Source organism: Lynx canadensis, chromosome A2, assembly GCF_007474595.2.
Source record: "Lynx canadensis isolate LIC74 chromosome A2, mLynCan4.pri.v2, whole genome shotgun sequence".
NCBI classification, from domain to species: domain Eukaryota; kingdom Metazoa; phylum Chordata; class Mammalia; order Carnivora; family Felidae; genus Lynx; species Lynx canadensis.
In genome coordinates, this window is record NC_044304.2 from 144,967,920 (window position 1) to 144,986,033 (window position 18,114).

General features: G+C 37.0%; 1 protein-coding gene across 2 annotated transcripts in view; it reads right to left on the bottom strand.

Moving 5' to 3' along the window:
* Positions 1–18,114, bottom strand: part of TNPO3 (transportin 3) — an 80,101-nt gene that overhangs the window by 25,138 nt on the left and 36,849 nt on the right. For both annotated transcript variants that reach the window (XM_030308398.1, XM_030308399.2), the window contains 8 exons: positions 16,140–16,283; positions 13,547–13,722; positions 12,944–13,082; positions 11,154–11,300; positions 8,840–8,947; positions 7,023–7,114; positions 4,946–5,085; positions 1,318–1,509 (listed from right to left, as the gene is read on the bottom strand). In XM_030308398.1, the coding sequence (XP_030164258.1) occupies positions 1,318–1,509; positions 4,946–5,085; positions 7,023–7,114; positions 8,840–8,947; positions 11,154–11,300; positions 12,944–13,082; positions 13,547–13,722; positions 16,140–16,283 (1,138 nt within the window). The remainder of the gene's footprint in view (positions 1–1,317; positions 1,510–4,945; positions 5,086–7,022; positions 7,115–8,839; positions 8,948–11,153; positions 11,301–12,943; positions 13,083–13,546; positions 13,723–16,139; positions 16,284–18,114) is intronic.

Here is an 18,114-nt window from a genome sequence, read left to right on the forward strand (position 1 = left end):
CAGAACAAACAAACAACAACAACAAAAAAGAACAGTAATCAATCCATACGTCTTCAAATGTGAATTAAAAAACTAAATGATTTCTTCCGGTAGTCTATAAGCCATAAATGAGTTAGACTTACTTAAAACTGAAAGGGGGAGAAATCTAACTTAAAAATGACTTTTCCTTTCAATTCATCCCTACAGAAAAGAATGTTACTACAAAGTTTTCTTTATCTAGAAGATAAAGATAAAGATAACTGAGATGCCACATCCTACTACAGTTAGACATCACTTCGGCATCAAGGTTCAATTTCACTAGAAAATTACAAGATGGCAACAATAACCACTAGCAGTAGGTCATAAGAAATAAGAATACTTGACTCTGGTTTAATGCCTTATTATCTATGCTATGAAGGGAAACGACAAAAACCCATGCTACAAAAAGAAAATGTCTTGGAAAATGCAAATACACCAGAAGGAACTTCGTCAGATATAAGAACGAACAGTTAGTTCACGCACAGGTCATCCAATCTAGCCTAGACTAACTTGTCTGCTACTCACAGAAGCTTAAATGATGCTGCACAGGTTATGTTACCCAATCCTTTATTTGATATATCCTCAATCCCCTCTAACTACCAGCTGTAAGGATTTTATTACCTCACAGGGCACCCCAATCTGCTTTTAGAGTTTAGTTAGAAAGCATTTCCTTTCTAAGAGCCAGTAAATATCAACAACTGACCACTACTCACAAAATAAATCTGTCCCCTCTTTTATAAGGTAATCTTTCAAATATTTAAAAATAGCCATCATGCTTAAAGTCTCTTCTGTCTGTGTTCCTAGCCTTTAACATCTCCAGTTCTTCTTACTCAACTTTATCACCACTTTGGCTGCTTGCCTCTGGATAGGCTGTCACTGAGTGTAAAGCTGATCCATACTGGATCATACTGCTAAAAGACCAAGTTTCTACTACAGGACTGATCCACACACACTGCCTTTAAATTTCCACCTACCTCTTTGGTATGGCAATGCCATTTGGTCTCCCTTTTTATTCTCCCCCCACCTCAAAAACGAACTATGTTTAGTTGGAATGTGTTGTCTCTGCCCAAAATGTAGGTCTGTGCTCTACACACTGTAAGCAGTTTTAATTAGTTATATAGCCTTAAAACATTCTAAGAGAAGAGCACATGTGTATATAATCAACACCCTCCCCTGAGTGGAAAGGTCACCTTCTCCATCAGTAAGTATGTTGCAACTGAAAAACTGGGATGTGATTAATGTAAGATAACCCCCAGAAGTGGCTTAGAGATGTTACTGGTTAACATCTGAAGTAAATACCTTTTAGCAAGCCCACAGCAGCTTCCGGAGACAACATGAAGGAATCAAGGGAACGGGCAATCTCCAGGAGTCCATTAAAGTGCTGAGCCATGTGGTCTCGGCAGACAGAGCAAATGTTATGAATGGCTTTGGCTGCAGCAGAAGCCAGAGGCTTTTCACACAAGCCCTTCATCAAATAGCCCAAAACAGGGTCTAAGGAGAGAAGCCACAAAGTAAACATTAGGTATGTGAACTCAACGAAAACTTCTGGTTTCTTAGAACAGAGGTTTACATCCCCCCTCCGTTTTTTTAAAAAGCAAAAGAACCATTAAAAAAACTTTAATGTTTGTTTTTGAGGGAGAGGGAGAAGGAGGGGAAGAGGGACAGACACAGTGTGAGCGAGGGAGCAGCAAAGAGAGGGAGACAGAGAATCTGAAGAAGAATCCAGGCTCCTTGAGCTATCAGTGCAGAGCCCCATTCAGGGCTTAACCTCATGAATGCGAGATCATGAGCCGAGTCAAAGGAGGATGCCTAACCAACTGAGCCACTCAGATGCCCCACAAAAGAACCATTTTAAAAAATGAAATGTGGGGATGCCTGGGTGGCTCAGTCAGTTAAAGCCTCTGACTCTTGATTTACGCTTGGGTCATGATCTCATGGTTCATGGGTTCAAGCCCTGCATCAGGCTCTGGGCTGACAGTGCAGGTCCTGCTTGGGATTCTCTTGCTCTCTTCTCCACCACTCTGGCCCTCTCCCTCTTGTGTGCTCTCGCTCTCTCAAAATAGATAAATAAACATTAAAACACACACACACAAATGGAGCTTGATTTTGCTGACTTAGTGTCAGGAAGCCCTGGGTCCTCTCTATTCACCTTCTATTTCTTTCTTCATGGCTAAGCCTTCACACAAAACAGTCTGAAAACCACTAGTGGATATCATCATCCAAGTATTAAGAATAAGGTAATGTAAGAAAGAATATAAAGTTCAGAGAGCTACCATTATTTATACTCAGAGATAAGTCAGTATGTAAAAACAGCCTACATTAATTAGGACAATGGCAGTTATCTAAAGTGGACACTTTTATACTTGCTTCTTTATAGTTACAAAAGGCCTTAAAAACATGCAAATGGTGCTTTAGTGCTTCTGGAAAATTATGTTTTATCTTTTAAACAGTGGAAGTACACCAAAGAAACTGATTATGAAAATGAATTTCTATAAAACAAATTTTACTTATCTTTTACCTTACTTTATAAAAATCAGAGTGATTTTCTATGGAAAAATCACGTATGATTAAAGAGTACTTCATAAGTACTTTAGAATAACCTCACACCAAACCATAAAAGGAGTAAATAATGTCTTCAAGCGCACTAAAAAGTTATTTCCATTTCCAGTCTAATAACCAATATAATGTACCAACCAGGATGAAACCCTGGCCCTCTCCACAGAAGAAGCCTTTTTGGGGCACCTGGGTGGCTCAGTTGGTTAAGCATCCAACTTTGGCTCAGGTCATGATCTCACAGTTCGGGAATTCTAGCCCCACATCAGGCTCTGTGTTGACAGCTCAGAGCCTGGGGCCTGCTTCGGATTCTGTGTCTCCCTCTTTCTCTGCCCCGCCCCTGCTCATGCTGTCTCTGTCTTTGTCTCTCTCTCTCTCTCTCAAAAATAAACACTAAAAAAAAAATTTTTTTAAAGAAGGCTTTTTAAGCCTAAAAATGAGAAGAAGTAAAATGTAGAACCTAGTATAGGCAAACCATAATATTATAGACTTCTGTGATTCTCAAATGGAATATTTATTGTTTTGACTACTGCAAAGTAAGTACAAACATCTGTCTTATTGTCAAACTGCTTCAGGATTTGTCTTACTGCTGAAGCACACATTTGAATCCAACACTGCAAAGTGGTACTGAATGATAAAGCTTTTTTTTTTTTTTAATTTTTAATGTTTATTTTTGAGAGAGAGAGTGTGAACAGGGGAGAGGCAGAGAAAGGAGACAGAACCCAAAGCAGCCTCAAGGCCCCAATGTCAGCACAGCGACCTACCAGGGGCTTAAACCCACGAACTGCGAGATCATGACCTGAGCCAAATGAAGGTGGCTGCTTAACCAACTGAGCCACTCAGGAACCCCTGAATAACTCTTAAACAAAAAAAAAAAACAAACCTACTCTGTTTCCTGTGGAAAAATCATTCAGAAAAGAAAGCCAAATAATGGAAGTGAAGAAATCTAGGAAACAGGTATTTTGAAAAGATTTTTAAATGGTATGTTGAAAGTATCTCAGCTATAATGTGAGGATATCTAGGCTCTGTATACAGAAACAAGAAAAAAAGAAATATACATCACTTTTTTTTAAAGGTTTATTTTTGAGAGTGAGCACAAGCAGGGGAGGGGCAGAGAGCAGGTGAGACAGAGGATCCAAAGTGGGCTCTGTGCTGACAGCAGAGATGCGGGGCCTGAACTCACAAGCTGTGAGATATGACCTGAGCGGAAGTCAGCTGCTTAACCAAATGACCCACCCAGGCGCCCCAAACATACGTCATTTTTTAAGCAAGAGTTTCAAACAAAAAAAAGATATGTAAAACAAAATCAAGCTGAAAAGTGGTAATAAATATATAATCCACTAATTCCACTACTGAGTATTTACTCAAAGAATACGAAAACACTAATTCAAAAAGATATATGCACCCTCCTATGTTTAATGCAGCATTATTTACAAGAGCCAAATTATAGAGATATCCCAAGTGTCCATCGGTAGATGAATGGATAAAGCAGATGTGTGTGTGTGTGGGGGGGTGTATACATATACATACAATGGAATAGTACTCAGCCAAAAAAAAAAAAAAAAAAGAAATAAAATCTTGCCATTTACAGCAACATGGATAGATCCAGGGAGTATAATGCTAAGTGAAATAAGCCAGAGAAGGAGAAATACTGCGTGATTTCACTCATGTACAATTTAAGAAACAAAACAAAGGAATAAAGAGACAAACCAAAAAACAGACTCTTAACTATAAAGAACAAACTGATGGTTACCAGAAGTGGGGTGGGTGGAGGAGATGGGTGAAATTGCTGATGGGGATTAAGAGTATACTTATCTTGATAAGCACTAAGTAATGCATAGAACTATTGAATCACTGTATTGTACACCTGAAACTAATGTAACACTACTACTATGTTAACTATACTGGAATTTTAAAAACCCAAAAAGGTGGTGATTAAGATAAGTATAGGAAATATATCAAACTTAATGATATAATTAATGATATTCACAAGTTTGGTTGGGGGTTCTTAAAATTCTCAGAATATATCACTCTTGAACATCAAGGGGGCTTAATATATACTACCCTGGATAGTCTCTTTGGATTGTTATCTAGAAAATGAGAGGGATAAAAGAAATGACTTCTACCTTTACTTTCAATTCTAGAAGCAAACTGTTTCCCTATATAGAGATCTAATCTTTCAAAGATGCTTTTTCCAAGGTCTGATCAGAGTATAAATGTTGCGTCAAACTAAACAATAACTCATATCATTACTCTCAATGTCTAGAAACATTCTGCCTACCCGTAAAAACAGAAAAAGAACAAGAGCAAAAGAGGAAGAACAAAATCAGAAAAATCAGACACAGCAGCTACAGAGGGGTGAGTTCACACATACCAAGAAACTGAGGATTTCGATCAACCACTTCGCTCATCTCTCCAACCAATTCAATGCTGGTGTATCGCACAGCTGTATGTACAGTCTCTGGAAGACGGACAACTCCTTCTAGGACCTCAACAAGTGTTGGATTGTTCTCCCTGAGTACAAAAGGCAAGTATTCACAGTTACTGATTTCAGAGGTTAGGTTCTGGCCTGTTAACAGGCTGCAATGAGACGAATCATTGCTAAAGGGCTTTTTTCTAAACAACCATTTGGATAAAAGTGCTTAACAGCTGGTATGAAAGTTTATTTGAGTCCTCGAAAAAAGCGAAAAGACAGAAATGGAAGATATCATTGTTTAAAGAGAAGCATTCTGCTCCTTAATCTTCTAAATGACAGTAAAGTGTCTAAAGACACATCCTGCTATCAAATAAGGCTCTTTAAATTGGAGAAGCAGGCATTTACTGTGGATGAATGTCTTCTTTTAAAGAATCCATTTTATTTATTCCTCTATCTGCAGTTCCTAGAACAGTGCCTGGCACATAGTGGGCACTCAATAAATATTGCTGAATGGCTAAATTAATGAATGAATAATTCTCACAGACCACTTGCTATTGGTTATTCTCCGAAAGATTTCTTATAACTGGATACTGAAGACTTTAAGAACAGAGAAGTATGGATGAGCCAGCTCACTATCTAAAGGAACAAGAATACAAGCTGCAGGAAGAGGTAAAGGTGCCCTGACGTGGAACATGAGGGAAATTAACCAAATACTCTCCACAGCTCCATGAATTTATTTTTTCCCTTTCCTTTTCTTTTTTCCACTCCCCAAGAATACTGGCTGAAATTCTTTACAGAGTGGAGGATGCCCTCAAAATGGTAGGATACGATCCAGAAATGAAAGATGTTTAAAATCCAAATAATGTCCTGGATTAGAGCAAAAGCACTCCCTGCTGATAAACTCAGTCTATTGAATCCTTTACTTACACTAAAAAACTGTAACCAGGCAGTTCACTTGAAAGGTGGTAAAATAAAAAACAATGTAAAATCTTCTCTCATTTATGCCTTATTGTTTCCTGGGGGCACTAAGCTAATTTTTGAGACTCTCTACCCATCCTTTTTCACATCAACACATATCAGTTAGAATATTAGTGATTTTAATATCAGACTATCACTGAAGGTTCCCAAAGATACCAAAACGAGTTTAAGAGCAAATAGTGGTATACAATTCAGGAGACCAGAACTTCTTGATAGAGAAAAACAAACCTACTCTATCTCCTTGAATATTTACTGGGTTAGAAACAATGTAAGATTTCATTGACTAAGCCCTGAAAAGCAGCTAATAAAGAAGCACTATACTTTTCATAAATACATGCCAACCAAGGCTTTGGATAGAGAGCTCAACGGCAGGTATCTGATCACAATACAAGAAAACTTGATAGATATCAGCCTCAATTTATAAACTCAGAGCACAGAGTAAATTCTGCTTTTAGGAATTCATGTTAAAATCATAAATAGAATTTCTATGCTTATCAATTAGGAATCAAATTCTAATTAACTTAAACATTTCCAGTGGCAATAGCAAAATAACTGCCCCTTAGATTTTGCTCCTCTTTTAAGGTGAAACAGTGTCTATGTCTTGCCTCTCTGAAACTCGCAAATGATTCTCTAAGGCAGACAAAAAGGAGAACGATATAATGAAATATTTGTAAGAATAACTTACTGAAGGTCGCAAAATCAGATGAGAGCCAATTAGTGCCTATTCAACTGCTTTTAATCAAGTACCAAAAATTTAACAGCCTAACAAATTTTTGATTGTACCAACTTTCACAAGGGAGCCTCGGTTGGAAAGATAAATCAACATTCTCTTCCTAGCATCAAAAACAAAACAATTTTAACTCTAGGAAATGTGGTTAAAACATGGATATCAGCAATGCATGCTACTCTAGAATAGACTCTGGAAGTCAGAAGACTAGGCAGCATTATAGAAGAAGTTCTAAGAGAATTTCCAAATATATACCATATAAGAAAAAAATGGTAATTTTCCTTCCTTTGATATTTAGAGTTCCCAGCAAAAGACTTATTAGACACTCACGGATCAACACTCTTTGCTATAGCAGCCATGATAAAGAGAACCGCTTCTGTCACCTCCCAGGGTGGGTTGCCTTCTTTCAGAGTAGAATATAACTAGAGAAGAAGAGGTGGATTATGGATCCATTAAAAGGAAAACAGAATAGAATTCCAAAACAAACAAAACAAAAAAATCCTGTTAGTTAAAATAAATCTATCCCCTTGTTTCTAAATCTAATTATCTCTCAGAGCCAGGGGAGAATATTTTTTTTCACATCTTCACTGACTATAAGTAAATGTTATTTTAATATCTAAAATAAACCCAGTTAGGTCCCCAAGAGTATATCAAGGTTATCATCTGCGCCCACAAAATGAATATTATGGAAAAGCAAAACATAATACTTAAGTGTCTTTTCCTGATCCTGATCATAGCTGATAAATACATATATACGCTTAAAACTGAAATACAATGTGAATTTTTTATGTATGTATTGATTTTACATTTCTATTGTTTTAAATACTTGTCTGCATCAAAACTGGCAGTACAGATTAAATTCCAAAAAAGCAGCTATTTAGAAGTATCTATCACAATCCTATATCCAAGCAAGGGGAAGAAAAAGGAGACCAAGCAGAACACTCAGAGATGTTCTAGTCCAGAAATTTCCCAGGGCATATCCATCTGTGGAATGTGACTGGGTGTTATTCTAAATAGGATTCCTGTAGTCAAATAACAAACACTGCTAAGTAAGAAAATTAAAGAATTCTCTTGTTGTAGGATTTCACAAAGCCTTTCATAGACTGCTTCAGTCATTTCCTAAATTTAATTGAGGATAGTTTGGTGTTTTGTTTGTGGGGTGTTTTTGTTTTTACCAAAAAACATCATTTACGACTGGTGCTCCAAGGAAATATCTTGGATAACACTGTTAATTTATGTAAATTTGTAAACTGAGGTCTGAAGAACAAGTAACTTGCTCAAAGCCACATTGCCAATGAGAGAAGAGTTGAAATCTGAACACAGGTCATCTGCCTGTGATCTGGTGATCTCATTGAATCTGCTTTCTAAGAATCTCCAACCCTTTGTAATTAGATCAATAAACACACTTTGCTTAATATAAAGAAAATAATTTTATTAACACTTTCTAAATCAGATTATGCCCCAAATACACAAAATGGCTGGGTTACCAAAAATAATAAAATAAAATAAGGGTTAGTTCAGTATTGCTGACAAAGCATCAAAACTTGTATTTTAGAGCTTAGAGCATGATCCAGTAATATGAAAACCACCTGAAATTATGCTAATGTTAAGTGATGTGGAATGGTGATGACTGCAACCTCATGAGGGAAAATGTTACTGATTGTCAGGAAAAATCACAGGACTATGAATCTTCTACTCTAGTATAGTCACCTCTGGGATGAAACTGCACAGGAATCCAACCGTCAGTGTGGACAAAGGAAATGCCAAATAACTAAAAGAGTTGCCAGGAGTTGGTACATAATTATTAAAGCAGAAAAACTTGCCTACTTTTCCTGGCTAGGTCCAAGTTCCCTATAAATACTTGGGGCTTTAAGGTTCATCTATGATTTTCCATTCCAACTGGACAAGTGGAACAGCTTTCATTAGCAAGAATAAAAACCGTAACTGAAACATCCATAGTCTGCAATTTGCTTGTAAGATACTAAATAAAGCTACTATATGCCAGGCAGTGTGCTAGGCACCTGCATATCTACTGTCCCATTCAGCCATTAAAACCGAAGAAAAAGGTGGAACATTTACAGAAGACACAGAAGTGAACACACCTAAAGTGATCAGTTAAACTGCTAAGCATCTCCAAATGGACTTACCTGAGCAAAACACTCCATAGACCCAATCAAGAAAATCAAGTCTTTCACCAGGTCTGACACCCTCATACGAAACTCTCCAAAATCATCAGTTTCCTCAGGAACTCCCTCCTGAAATTTCAAGTCAGATAACATTTGTTTTAAATTCACTAAGGCTTTCACTGACCTCTAGAAAATCGAGAATAAAGAAAAAGCCATTCAGCAGTTCAGTACCAATGAACAAGAGATAAGTTGCCTAAATCAGAGGGTATTTTACTATACAGGGTGTCCTAAACTTTTAGGTATGTCAAGTCAATACAACCTATCTTTTACGTTTACTATGAGAAACTGTTCTCCCTATTTTGCTCCCCATTTCCAAGTCATACCTTGCTCTGTTGTTGGAAAAATTTGGGAGTGGTCAGAGTGGGAAGTGATCTGGAAGAGGTGGTAATTTTAAGAGCTTTTAAGTTTATCTAGACAAGGTCCAGTTTTTTAGTACTGAAGAAGCCTCTGAAGCTTCATGGTTCAAAATTTACCAAAATCGGGGTGCCTGGGTGGCTCAGTCAGTTAAGTGTCTCACTTGATTTTGGCTCAGGTCATAATCCCAGGGTCATGGGATCAAGCCCCACAATGGGCTCCAGGCTGAGCATGGACTCTGCTCAAGATTCTTTCTTTCACCCTCTGCCCTTCTCCCCAGCTCGCGTGTACGGTCTCTTTCAAATAATAATAATTAAAAAAAAAGATTCACAAAAATCATTATCACAACTAGATGCAAAACAGAATTAGACTTTAAGAAGAATTTTATGTAGGTAGACAGATACTATACTATAGATAGATACAGTATAGTAAAATATTAATGGTAGAATTTAGATAATAGGTATAGATATTCACTGTAAAATTTTCATCTTTGCCAAACATTTGAAATTTTTCATTAAAAAATAGATCATTTTTATTTCATGCTTCCAATTGTGAAATGGTTAAGGGCATGTATAAGAATCTTTATCCATGACTATCTGGAAAAAAAACCTTAGTACTATTGAGAATTGCTGATTGAGTCCAACCTCCTTGCTTTAAGATAATGTAGTTGAAGATAAGATTCCTCAATTAAAAAACTAAAGAATGGTGCCTGGGTGGCTCAGTAAGTTGGGCGTCCAACTTTGGCTCAGGTCATGATCTTGCAGTTCGTGAGTTCGAGCCCCTCGTCAGGTTCTGTGCTGACAGCTCAGAGCCTGGAGCCTACTTTGGATTGTGTCTCCCTCTCTCTCTGCCCCACCCCGCTCGCATTCTCTTTTTCTCTGTCTCAGAAATAAACATTAAAAAAAAAACCAAAAAAAACAAAAAAACACTAAAGAAAGAAAGATTGAAACCAGACTACATCATCATGAAGATTCTTGGAGATGGAAAATACCATGACTCAAACAACAATGTTAACACTAAAATAAAGAGAACAAAGGCAGTTACAGTTTTCATGTCAGATTTAATTGTAAGCAATGGAAAAAAACCTCTCCAAATCCTAGGTTAAGGGACAGGAATTAAACCAACTAACCAACCAACCAAAAGGATGAAATAAATGCTGTAAGATTTGAATAAACTAAGCAAGAAGGGGGTTAAAGAGTTTTCCAATGGACTATTTTATTACTATAAATTTATTACTATAAATTTATTACTAAAATTCTAGTATATATTCTTCTAGGCAAGTAGATTATTCCTATATTTTAAGTTATAAAATCAGTATAAAGAAAAATGTGTATTTTGTGGGGGGGGGGGGGAGGGAAATAATATATAACTCTCCACCTCCTCCAATACTTTACTTTTGTGTTAGTTTTAAACCAACCATTATACTATTTAATTATACCATTACACTATTAAACATTATACACTATACTATTATACTATTAAAAATACAGCATATAAAGTTTTACATTCTGATTTTTTTCATTTAGCAAACCAATTCCTACTACTTCAGAAGTCACTACATTCAACTGTTGCATAATTGTCCATCAAGTTGCTGCATCATAATTTACGTAACTCTTCTTATATTGTTGTACATGAGTTCACCGTTTTTTTATTTTACAGATAATGCTTTGTACATAAAATAGCCATTTTTTTTTTCTTTAAAATTATTTTAAGGTAAATTCCCAGGAGAAGGATTCCTGGCGCAGCAGAATTGATTTCTTTCTATATAAGCTTTATACTCTTCATTATACTGGTATTGATTCCTTCAGTGTAAGCTACACGGTGATAGGAAACCTGCGGATTCCTTTTCTCAGTTCATTTTCAAATTAGCACTGAAAAGTGTAGGAAACTAAGATTTGAAGAAGTGGAGAAGGAAACTTACATGGTCTGGTTCTAGCTGGCAGTGTCGAGCCAAGGCATGGAGCAGCCTCTGAATGTAAGCTTTGAAGATTCCATGAATAACTTCATCATTAGTTTTGTACAAATGTTCCCCAAGTCGGTACCAAAAGTTAAAGGAAATTTCTACTACCTGTCAAATTAGAGAAAAAGAAAAGATTTATTTGAATCAGAAAAGGAATGGAATATGAAGACAATTTTATTACCAGAGCCTTATAGGAAAGAATATATACTTTAAAATATTATGAGTAGAAGTTAAGAAGGCACCTGTTTTCTCTAGCAGATTTATTATTATCCTCCCAAACTATCTTCCCATGTTAGGACCCAAACTCTATTTAGGATGACTGGCTATGCAGTCCCTATATTTAGCTGATAACTTCTCAACAGTAGATTCTGAATTTAGAGAAACAGATACAGAAATGGAAGTCTCTTTTAAAGTATTTTTTCTCAAATCTATAACCCTTTCATTTATTTATTTTTTTAAATAGGATTCACACCTAGAGCAGAGCCCAATGTGGGGCTTGAACTCATGACCCTGAGATCAAGACCTGAGCTAAGATCAAGATTCGGACACTTAACTGACTGAGCCACCCAGGCACCCCTAAAATCCTTTCGTTTTGAGATTAACACACCTTTTGCCAGACAAACCATCTGCAAATCCCTGAAAATACCAACCTTATGTCATTTTTACTCCCCTAGTTTCTTGAGTGGGACAGAAAGGGAAGAGTCTGGGACTTTATCCACAGTTCATCTTACTCATGAACTATTTAAAGGAGTGATAACTATTACATAGTGCTGTACTTCCTCCCCAAAATGTTTTGCGTTTCATCCAAATCTAGATATCCTCATGAGATCAAGCCAAACAAATAAACATTATTTTTTATGTAATAAGAGAAAAAGGGATGAGAATCACAGCACTCCTGTGCTTCTCCCTAAGAGGGGCCTTACCACCCTTTTCCCATCAAGGATCCAAAACAGATCTATTTAAAACAATATCCAATTTGGGAGTTCCTTCTCACTTCTTATACTATTAAGAGGAGGCAAAATTTCTTGAATAAACAAGATTTTTAAAAATCTAGCCAACTCTTTTAAGAGGCAGCGTATTGTAGAGATTTTGGAATATAGACTTTTAAATCTTTTCAATCCTTCCCCCCACCTTTTTAAAGTTTATTTATTTTGAGAGAGAGAAAGAGCGCGCATGTGCACAAGTGGGAGAGGGGCAGAGAGAGGGAAGGAGTGAGAGGATCCCAAGTAGGCTCCATGCTGTCAGCGCAGAGGGGGCTTGATCTTATGAACTGTGAGATCATGACCTGAGATAAAACCAAGAGTTAACACTTAACCAGCTGAGCCACCCAGGCACTCCTCAATCTCTTTCTCATTCCCACCCACAATTTGGAGAAAAACTTTGGATGTTAAAACTTATAGATGCAGAGTGAAGATTTTATATGAGCTGTAAAGCTCTAAAAAGAATAACTGGAAGTAGAGAAGGGACTCAGTAAAAAAGTACTACACTTTCTTTCTAATGGGTTCCCTAAGGTGCCCAGGGCAGTCAGCCCAGCTAACCAGGTAAGAAAACAGAAAATAATTCAAAGCAGAAACCCAAATATAATTTAAAAAGAAAAAGCTCCAATACAGAGGAAGTTCCTATATCACGTTTATCAAAAATAAGACTACAGTTTCCCACAAATAAAAAGCGGGACGAGTGGCAATGGAATATAGGTAATATGCAACATACAGCTTGGGAGAATAGTGGCTTTAGCATAATATAGACACTACCTCATATTGAGGATGTCCCGCACAAATGAGCAGCAGCTCCAGAGTTCGTAGGTCCCCGAGACCTTGTCCTGGAGTACAAACAATTTTTTCAAGAAAAGTTTCACACAGTTCAGTGAAAATACGGCAGTAATTCAGAACTCTGTAGATGAAAGAGTAATGAGAATACCACGTCAGAAATCTGTATATTATACGTACAGACTCAGTTAATTAAATCAACAAAAGGATCCTTACCCTAAGGGACATGTGGTGATTATTTGCTATGTTGTATCAAAATCTCCCTAACAGCTACCTTTTTTTTATATTTTATACAGATAAGCAAATGACTCTTAAGTCAGTTCAAATTCTCAATTACTAAAACATCTGAACCAAATCCTTATCAAATCATACTTGATACTCCAAAGTTCACCCCTAATTCTTGGAGCCTTATCCTTTGTGAGGATCCCTTCCATGATAACAATCTCTCTTTTTGCATCCAATTTACCACTCTAGGTTCAGTTGAGAATAGTAGACCATCTTTAGGATGTGGTGTCTTTATTTACAAATAGAGTCATAAAGAATCACGAAGGATGGAACCCAGGGCTACTGGCTGAAATAATTACTCACTTGTCTAAATCTTCACGTGCCACAGCCATATGATATGCAGTCTCCAATGTCAGGACTCCTTGAAAAAGTTGCATGGCTAACGGCAAGTTAGTCTCCACATTCTCAATGGCATAGAGAGCTGAGCACACACAATCTGAAGCAGCTTCATGTAGGTTGGATGAGGTCTTATCTTGTTGCTGGGAGATAGCAGGAATGGGGAAGTATGAAGTATGATCACTGGGCCGTAATCCAAGTACTAGCAAAACAATTACAGCCTGTTTCTGAACATGTACTTTAAATGTATAGCCTAACAGTCATGGCCTTCAATCAGACAATATTCATCAATCTTCCCTGTCCTATTTCTATTTCCCTATAAGCCAAGCAAATCAGCCTTTTTGTACCTTAATCACAGTCACATGACTTCTAAAATTCCATGTTTTTTCTCCCCCCATACCAGTTCCTTCAAACAGAATGCCATGTGTTCCCCGCCCCCTGTTTTAGTCTGTGGAAATCTTTTCCATCTTTTTTTTTCTTCTGATATTCAAGTACTACCTAAAATAAAAGCGTCCAACAAGTCTCAAACACCCATACCTAACACATTATCATACTATTTCAGAATATCAAGGTTCAACGGAGGTTCTTGTAACTTCTGGGGATGAGAGGAGAAGGTAACTTTGAAAGGAGCAAAGATCAGTTATTCAGCTTCTCATTGGCAATGATGCCTGCGAGTATACAAGAGAGAAAGGCCTGGGAAATCTTGAAGGGAAAAAATATTGAACCTAGAACTCTATATCTAGTTAAACCACCCACCAAGAACGAAAGCAAAATAAAAATGTTTCCCAGGAATGCAAAAATCCAAAGTTTATTTCCCACATATCCTTCTGAGGAAGGTATTTAAGGAGGTTCAAGAAACAACCCAATCCAGAAGCATAGTAGAGAGAAGTTCCAAGATGACAGCTGGAGAGCAGATCTAAAGAGCAACTGATACAAATTAGAGCAGATCAGAAGAAGGTTCAAAGAGCGAGACCTCTAGGGTTTCTATTCAGGAGAATACAGTTGAGAGGATGGATAAATTTAGTAAAGGCATATTAGTCTTCTGTGAATAATAAAATACAAGGACATTTAGACTCTCCAGAGCTGTACTAGCAAGGTCAGGAGAACACACAGATATATGTAAATCATTCATTAGATTATTCTTAGGTTAAGAGGTAGATTCATAAATATTTCTGATTATTACTACATTGTAAAAATTAAATGTTCAAATTTATTCTTTTGTAATGTTATACGAAGTATCGTATTTGTAAAAGCTTTTTAAAAAAGAACTATGGGAGAAAAGGCTGTATTTATAATAAAGTTGTGGTCAAACTATAAAGCAAACTGAAATATGCCATGATTTTGAACCACAATGAGTCTAAGAAGAATGAGAATATATTTGACCCTGACCCTAAAATCACTCTTCTTTTAAGTGGCAGAGAAGTCCCGACACTGGATCAGTAGAGAAGATGGTATCATGCTGGCACACTACTGAGCTCATTCCTTTCCCCAGTCTTAATTCCCAGAAGTAACACTGTCTTGAGTTTGAAGTGTATTCTAGACTGTGCTCCTTTCATATGTAATCAATCATAATCATAAATTTTTCAGCCAACAGTGGGATTTTAATTTTATACTGACTACTCTTCACACAACTTGGTGACATGAGAACACAAATTACCATTACTAAGGTAGGGCATCAATAGACATGATAGCAAAATAATTATTAGCATCCTAACTTTCCTCTTAGCTCCTGATGCAAGAATGCAGCATAAATACACTGACAACAATGAAACACAAAAATGTCTCCTTGAATATGCCTTCCTTTTCCTTTTCTTTTCACAGCAGTATCAATCCAGTATCATGCTACCATCTTCTAAATAGTAGTGCACCAGCACACAACCAGTATCCACAGAGCTTCCATACTAATGACTTCGTGGAAGGTAACTATCCAGGAAAACGGGACAAAGTCACTCCCATCTCCAAAGACCTGTTCAATATGTCCTTGAGATATTGCTGTTCCTTGTGTTAAAAAGTAGTCTTATTCCACATGCTTGCTTAGTCCTATCTACCAAGACAAAGGAATGTATTAGGAGGCATTATCACTTTCAAAGTTTATGGAAGACATGCATAAATATATAAAAAGATACTACTGTTTATTCCATTAATCTCAAAAGCCCTAAATCTACCTTATGCTTAAGTGAACCCTGATGCTTAAGTGAACTATCTCAATTGAGAAGATAATATTCTCACCTATAACTGTCTGAGACCCAATGACCATTATTATATTTTTAAAACAGGTAAAAAGAGACCAATGGTTTTTTGTTACTTAGAGTTTAATATGTAAATCACGGATCTATGTATAAGACCGCTTTCCTATTAAATCTAACTACATTCTATTCTGAGTATTAATACTAATACCTTAATTTGGTACTTGGTAACAAGGAAGGGACACTGCTGCTTTCTTACTATACACCTTCCAATCACCGTGCAGAAATCTGAAAACACGATGTCCCAGAAGGTTAGTTATTACCGAAAGCGACTATGTGGTACAAATACTTTCATAAACAAAGCCATTCCTTACCAAAACCTCAAAAAGGAGTGCTAGTAACTTATTGTTAGCCATGAAGTTACTGTCCAAAACTCCTAAGTTAAACCAACTTCCCAAACAGCGGAAGACCTTCATAAGCATCTTCTCATCTGTTCCTGCTTTTTCTACACAGGTCATCTGAAAAAAAGGAAAAAAAAAAAAGTTAAATAATGCCCAACTTTATATTTAAACCACTAGGTCCAATCACCTTATAGGTGTAATAATGAGAAGGATAATAATAACAGCTAACAGTCAAAAGTGCTTTGTAAGTGTCGGATGCTGCTCTCAACACTCTTCATTAATCCCCACTAAAGCTATAGGCAGGCACTATTATCTCCACTGTGTCAACTGGGAAGCCGAGATAGATTACAGACTTCCCTCAAAATAGCTGTGTTTCAGAAATAACTGTTTCTTAGATCCCACTTCTTCATTAATGTAATCTCATCAAAAAATTGTCTATAAGGGCAACTAGGTGGCTCAGTCGGTTAAGCGTCCGACTCCTGATTTCAGCTCAGGTCATGATCTCACAGTTCATGGGATCAAGTCCCCTGTCAGGCTATGCACTGACAGCGTGGAGCCTGCTTGGGATTCTCTCTCCCTTTTTCTCTGCCCCTTTCCCCGCTCATGCACGCTCTCTTTTTCTCAAAATAAGCATTTTTTTTAAAGTGTCTTTAAAATAGTACTCGTCTATGCAGGTGATTTTACAGAATAAAAATAAGCTAGCCCGACTAATGTACATCCCCACATGAAAAGCTGACGTTTCAGCTTCAGCACTTGAACATTCTAGCAAATACGCCATTCCACACAAAGTGACTCTACTATAAATATGGTGGGTCGATAAAAGAGATAAAATGAAAACTCAGACTAAAACTCACCACTGTTTCTCTCTGCAAACTGTTTTTGTGATGTACATTTTTTTCCAAAATTAAGTGTAATGTAACTTTTTCTGGATTAAAAAAATGTTTCAAAATAACTTTACAAGTAATGGGTTAGAAATATAATTGCCATGGGGTTTGGGGGGCATGTGTTGGGGTACAGAATCCCACAGTGGTCTAAATGTTGACCCTTGTACTTCTAGGTAGCCACAGTCCCCTTATGTTTGCAGTATCATCAGGCAATTATAATTCATACTTCCCAATTAGTATGAATTGTACTGAACTGAATTGAAATCAAAGAAGAAAAACAGAAATGATTCAAGTTAAGTTCACTGCAACCACACATAAACTTGAATTGATGAAGCTCTTGATGTAAAGTCATTACAGAACCATTTGGCCTTTACACTTCCTGAATGACATTTCAATTTACTAAGACAGGATGTTTACAAATGAAATGTATAGAGTGACTATACATTCTAACTTCTGACTCAAAAACAGAATTTTGGAAAAACCCTACATCTAAATCTAGTTGCTTTGAAGGGAAAAAAATCTGCTAATTAAATCAAACACACACCATAAAGCTTCAGAACTAAGTTACCCTGGGTTCCTCTTTAAGAACTATATTATTGGGGCGCCTGGGTGGCTCAGTCGGTTAAGCGTCTGACTTCAGCTCCGGTCATGATCCCACAGTTTGTGAGCTCGAGCCCCGCACTGGGTGCTGTGCTGACAGCTCAGAGCCTGGAGCCTGCTTCGAATTCTCTGTCTCCCTCTCTCTCTGCTCCTCCCCCGCTCATGCTCTGTCTCTGTCTGTCTCTCTCTGTCTCTCCTCCAAAAATAAATAAGAACATTAAAAAAATTTTTTTTGAAGAACTATATTATTAACAACTGTCTCTGAATAAAAAAACAAAACAAAACAGAACTGTCTCTTAAAGCAAAGCCTCAAAAGCTGAAAGAAAAATGCCAGAAGAGTTCACCAGTAAAAATATAGCAGAGGTAAGAATTGATCTTGGATTAACAAAATGAAGCATAAATGAAGGGAAAAAAATATATTAGAGGACAGGCTCAGTTCAACTGTAAGAAAAAAAGAATAATAT